Below are 6,446 nucleotides of genomic sequence, written 5' to 3'. Positions count from 1 at the left end.
AGGATACCAGGGATTTGTGATTGATTACCTCGCCTTGATAGCTATGCTGTTTTATACCCCTGGTCTGCTGAATTACTCATCCATGACATCACAGATGGACTCACGTAACGTTTGCCGGAAAATACGTAACAATTGTCATATGATGACATAATGACCCCCCCCCCCCCCCTTCCACCTTTGTAAATAAATATTGATAAAATCGAAATCGTGATAAACTGGGATCATCAGGAGAATACATATGCTTGTCGAAACATTTACATCTTAAATCCAAAGAATTGATATTATCCATAGGATTAAAGTATCTCTAGTGATGTTGTTATTTTGCTCTCACAGTATGACAGTAATGTCTCTTATGTTTTGATAATAACCATTTCTGTAGGGAATTCACACTTTAGAATGAGCGAATTTATTATGGTTATACAAGAAAACAAATGATTATTTTGCCTTGATTTCTTACTCGTACAGCTTGCAAAGTGAAAATATTGAAACTACTAAAAACATTAAAATACCTAATGTTGCAGAGCGATATTGTATTTTTAACAAGAACTGTTTTAAAAATAGATTTATATCTAGTTGACATGACTACAGCTCTTCTGCTAATCAGAACTACAAAAACACAGTGACCGTGATGACAGTGATTATTAGCAACTATAGCAGGTATAATATCAGAAAATATAATGAAAAATGTATACAAACGTATTCAGGGTGGGCCACCTAAGTACGGCCACCTCAATATCTCCTCTAATTACGGAGGTACATAAAAATTTTTTTTTGCTATTTCAATGGTTTGGAAAAAGCTATCATACTGCAAAAAAAAATCTTTTTCTGAGTTGAATGATCGAACGCGGCTTAGAGGCGATACGTGGCCGTGGCTCTTATCACCGAGACGGGCTTCAGACGGCCCTGCTCGCGTGCGCAGCAGCACGAAAAATCGTCCGTGCGCAGCCAACATTATTTGTTAATAACTCGTTAACAAAGCCGCGGATTGCATTTCGGCTAAGGAAAAGGTTACTTGAAATAACCTCAAGAACCCCCCATTTCCCGCTTTGACCATAATTACGGATCACCCTGTATTCACCTTTCCTTTGAAGGTCTGAGGTTCTCGAGATCTGTTCCAACTGTGTCGTTCAAAAAAATGTTCTTCGTCGAGGTAAACTGCTAGCCCTCTCACGCATTTTTAATACTCGCTGATTGGTTTTACATGAATTTGGCATTAACCAATCAGTGAGATTGTTTCAAGAGGTCACCCTTCTCCTGCGCCTTAGCGCGTCCTTTTGGGAAGTTGCTGGTATATGGAAGGTGGGGGCTACAGCCATGTTTTAACAAATACGGGAACTTCCTCCAGTTGTGATTACGGCTGGCCACCGTTGTAAACTAATATGAAACTTTCCCTTTTTTATGACACGTCTTGGCTATTGTGGCCGAGAGAAGCGAAATCCTAAAACTATCAATGAAGTATACGTTCTCTCGGTAGGAAAATTATTTTAAATCGAAATTGCCTACCAGCCATTAGCGGAAAATCCTAACCTTAAAAATAGCGGGCTAGGTACGTCCGTGTCATAAAGAATATTAGTGCTGGGCACTAACTCTCTTACAGTTTCGTTTTCATAGTCATATACTTCAAAAAATAGAATAAAAAGAAACCCGAGTTCCCCAAACTGCTTCATCAGAATACTCAAAGTTTTTCAATGCCTGCTTACCAGAACGTTAAGATCATGTGGATCCTGGAAGTAGTTGGGAACGATGATCGGATGATCATTCACGTCCCCCGAGCGTAATTTCACGTACCCTCTGCTACGAGGTCTTAGCAAGAGCGGGTAACCCGTGTACGAAGTTTTGTAGATTATATTCTCATACATGTAGGCGTAGAAGTCATCTTTTATATTCATGGTACTCTTTATGAAAAGACCGCCATTGCTAACATCCGACATGCTTGACAGAAAGATCTGTATATCAGGATGATCCTCCGTCTCATTCGCGTACCTGAAGCAGGATTTGAATGAATTTGTGGATGCAATGTTAATAGTTGAGGAATTTGAGAATCCCCATAATAATGTAAATAGATGAACAATCTGCTATATGATGACTCAAGTATCTCGTCATTTTGTTTATATCATATATTGTAGTCGACTTTTTTTTTAACGAAGTAGGTGGCATATACCAGAAACCGCAATTGGTTATCCTCTATGATGGACAAACATTTACGCAAAATAAGAGTTGTTTACATAAAATGCAAAATTGAGAAAGCACATATTTTCTCCTTTCCCTTACTCAGTTTAAAAAGCTAAAACTTACATTAAAAGTGTTGGTTTTAATAGTTTCAGAACTACATGCATAAATAGATCTCTGATAAATCATTCGAATTTTCAATGACACTTACACTTGAAAAACCAAATTTAATAGCTCAAGAGTAACTTACATATGTAAGTTGGCGAACAGACATATCAAATGGTTGGAATAGATAGCCTCCTGTTTATTATTACATTTTATTTTCTTGAATTAGAATCTCAGCCTTCGTTAATGAAAAAATTATTGTTAAAAACTGAAAAATTATTCCGTATTAAATAGCGGCCTTAGAAATACGTATCTTATCAAAGACAGCTCTGTATAATGTATACTCCATCAATCCACCACATGCTATTAATTCGTGAAAGATCTAGAACTTTTCCAACCTCCCTCATTGAACATAAAAATTCTCTGGCCTACTAGATTTTTACTACTTTAAGATACTTGCTTAGTATTGATAAACGCCATAGCTTCGACTAGTGGTAGCGAATACATAATTCCCGTGTGATTTATGGCGAAATCCTTAACGGCTTTCTCAGTATAGGACTTGAACAAATTGTATGCGAAAGGATCCTCCTTCGTGTAATTTGTTGCCGGGTCTACCAAGTAAATCATACCGCCGATCGACACGTGGTCCTGCAGATTTTGACCCACGCCCGGTGCATCGTGCACGGTATGTAACCCCGTAGCGTTCAAATGATCTTTCGGACCGATACCGGACAGCATGAGCAATTGCGGTGATTGAATAGTTCCAGCGGATAAAATCACCTCGCGTTTTGCTCTGATCTTATGATTGATCAGACCTACTCGAAATTGGACGCCATATGCTGTCTTTGCATCAACCTCTGAAACAATGAAAAGCATTCAAACATCAAAGTAAATAATTATTTATAGATAAGTAACATACTGATTCCAGATTTTAAATTAAAGTTAATGTTGGACAAACAATCGTGTTATATTCGAAAGTGTTCAAAGGTGTTGGAAGATGTTGAAATTTCTTTGTAGTTGTCTCAAGTTCTTTGAAGATCTACGAAATTTTGTATAAGCTATTTGAAAAAAGAAGACGTATTTAGATTGAAAACCATATCGCATTTGAATGCCTCGGATGATGTTTGTAGATGTTAAAAACTTGCGAGCATTCGCTAATCTTGTCTTCGCGATCGCAACATTGCAATTAGTTTGAATAAAGTCTAAAGAATAGCAGTTTTAAGGTCGGAGAATTGAAAATGCGTCTTCCAGAGAATAGAAATATTTGAAAGAGACGGCTTCAATCTACATCAGTCCTAAGATATCATAATACATCTGTATGTACAATGCAGTACTTGTTACGATAGAATAATAGCAGCAAAGTATTTTGCATTTTGTCGCTTAACTGTGCCAGAGTTCGTATATTTTCTAAAAGTATTGGCAATGTATGTTATTATCTAGTAACTTTTATCACGTATACGTGTATTTAATGTTTAGTGATAAGATTGCAGAAAACGAGTAGAAGGCCGAAACAAAACACGAATGTTATGCCCCTTTCGTCTATATTGTGGAAATTGCATATTCATTAGTTGCCAAGTACTGAAACTAGTTAGTAACGTTGATATACTGGATAGTAGAAAAGATGTCAAATTAAATGCACACAATATACATACATGCGCAACAATAAACTTTCGCCATGTATGTATAATAAGATAGCCTTATGGAGATACAAAATGAAATAAAATGAATGTATTGGGTGATCCAAGAAAACTATAAACAAAAGCATCCAAAAGTTCTAAAGCCAGACTCGTGTCGAACAAAATCTAGACAATTCCAAAAAGCTTAAATTATAATATAATATGATCACGTGAAAACATAATGAAAATATTCGAAGTAACATGCCTTCACTTATTAGAATCTTCTCCACAGTCGAATGTATGCTAACATCCAGATTCTTCCTTTTGGAAGCTGGACGGAGAAAAGCTTTCGCAGTGCTGCATCGTAATCCGTCTCTCAAAGTACCCTCGGAATAGGTGACCCCGGTTTGGGTAGGTCCATTGACATCCACGATGTTATATCCCACTTCTGTAACGGCCTTTACTATATAATTCTCCACGGGAGTCCGGTACCTGAAGTGCTCGACGGTTAAGTAACCACCCGTCTGGTGATAACTTGAATTTTCGTATTCTTCGATTCTCATGTCTTCGGACTTCTTGAAGTAAGGTAGCACACTGTCATAGTTCCAACCTGGATTTCCAAGCTTTTCCCAGTTGTCATAGTCTTTCTTGTTACCGCGAACATAGAGCAATGCGTTCAGCACACTACTACCTCCGAGAACCTTGATTTTCAGAGTTTCAAAAGATGTTAGTCTAACAATTGAAGGTTTGTATAAGGTACGAAATTTTATTTCAAAGTAACGGAATTATTAAAAATTTAATTTCTGGTGTTTAGAAACAAGTTTGAGATATTTAAACGTTGTATGGGTTGTGTCTGGTATTCAAATTTGAATTAGGAAAAGTCATGACTTAAAATTCCGTAATCTAAGGTGAACTGTGTCACACAATGCTTCGATTAAAATGGACATATCTATTTAATGATTATATTAGGTCTACAAATAAGTGTTACATCATTTGTTCTAAATTTCTGATTCTATTTTTGGAAATATACCAACTACTTTAATCGTTTGTATCATACTCGTTGCTTTTGTCAACCTTTCACCATATATTACGCAGCCCTAGAACGCCATTCTCGAAAAATTTCGAATTGATAATGTGATAATTTTAAGTCATTTATAAGTTACTCAAAAATGGTTTTGGCGATCTCTTTTAAAGTAATAATACATGAATTTTTCTAAGAAGCGTGATATAGCAAATTGTGTTACACTCACATTCTTATATTTTAACAAAATAAAATACAGATTTAATAAGCCCTGATTATTGTATAAATAATTTCACCTTGCCACGTGGCCAGTTGCACTGACGGTCATTCATAGCCTGACAATACTCCTTTGACGGTTCAGTTTTGAATCGCCAATTCTGGGGAGTCGATTGCATTAACGTAGTCATTAGAGGTACATCAGAGATTTCTGGTTCATTTGAGCCAGCTTCTAGTAGGAGCACCGTCCAGTTTCCATTCTCTGACAGCCGATTGGCTATCACTGATCCAGCTGATCCAGCTCCTATTACCACAAAATCGTACTCGTCTCGCAAATTTAACACCGACATGGGTTTCACTCTAGATTGATAATCCCCAATGTCTGGTCGGTATAATAGGATCATTACTTCCAATAAAATTAAGATGGGTATTTCAAAGACGGTGGTAATCCCGATCCTAAGTGATGTAAGCCACCCAGCTAGGGTCATCTCGATCACCGCGTTATAGTATCCCTATTAACAGTTAATGTGAAGAATTGTAGTTTCCTACGTTGAGGTTTCAAATTAAGAATTTGTATTTGCTTTTTTGAGTATCATTTTCAACATCTTGTTAATTAAAATATGAAAAGAAGCCAGATCAACCTGTCAAACAGTGTTTGAAATAAAAGTTTGAAAATATATGTTTATGAGAACGTTCAAAAGTTAAACGAAAGCAAACATAGTAGTGTTTGTGTATAGCATTTGTGTAATTCTTAGGTGTATAAAAATATTCATGCATGACGGTAAAGCTTTCTAATTACTTGAAGAAGCTAATTAACTCAATCCGTGGAATAGATTTTAGGATAAAAATTATTAGGTGCAACTTTTTCACCTTGAAATAAACAAACCTTGGTGATCTCTAATTTTTATCCATATGCGAAATATTAATAAAATGGTAAGCGAAAACCTCCTCAAATGTTACATGTGCTTTTTTATGAAATACTACTGTGTTGTAATTAAGATCCTTTTCCTAGTAAATGTTTAACGTATATGTTTATAAATAATAACAGTCAGTCAAAAAGTCTGATTGGTTTAACGATTCAAGTGTCCACAAAGAAAAAATATAATATAATAAATTTTACACCATTAAATAGTGTTTCACCACTTGCTCCTAGAATTAAATAGTAGTTTCCCAAATATAAAATGAATCCGCAATCGAATTTATTTAGCGATATCCGATTACTTAATAGTTTATAACTGGCCTGTTAGCCTTACGAAATTATTAGAGACGAAAGTGTTCAGAAATTCGAGGGACACAAGAGTCCATTAATTGGTTCTATA

The 6,446-nt window shown here is 36.0% G+C and overlaps 1 protein-coding gene across 1 annotated transcript; it reads right to left on the bottom strand.

Annotated features, from left to right (window-relative positions):
• Positions 1–1,700: 1,700 nt before the first annotated feature.
• Positions 1,701–5,635, bottom strand: LOC144477934 (glucose dehydrogenase [FAD, quinone]-like; the record flags this gene model as incomplete). The annotated part of the gene is made up of 4 exons (XM_078195656.1): positions 5,208–5,635; positions 4,156–4,591; positions 2,735–3,131; positions 1,701–1,983 (listed from the first exon to the last, which is right to left on the bottom strand). Coding segments are annotated over exons 1-4 (1,524 nt in total), but the record flags the coding sequence as incomplete, so codon positions are not given.
• Positions 5,636–6,446: the final 811 nt, after the last annotated feature.

This window comes from Augochlora pura, unplaced genomic scaffold (genome assembly GCF_028453695.1).
Source record: "Augochlora pura isolate Apur16 unplaced genomic scaffold, APUR_v2.2.1 APUR_unplaced_539, whole genome shotgun sequence".
Classification (NCBI taxonomy): Eukaryota; Metazoa; Arthropoda; class Insecta; order Hymenoptera; family Halictidae; genus Augochlora; species Augochlora pura.
Note: the sequence above shows the minus strand (reverse complement) of the source record. Positions and strands in the feature narration are given on the sequence as shown.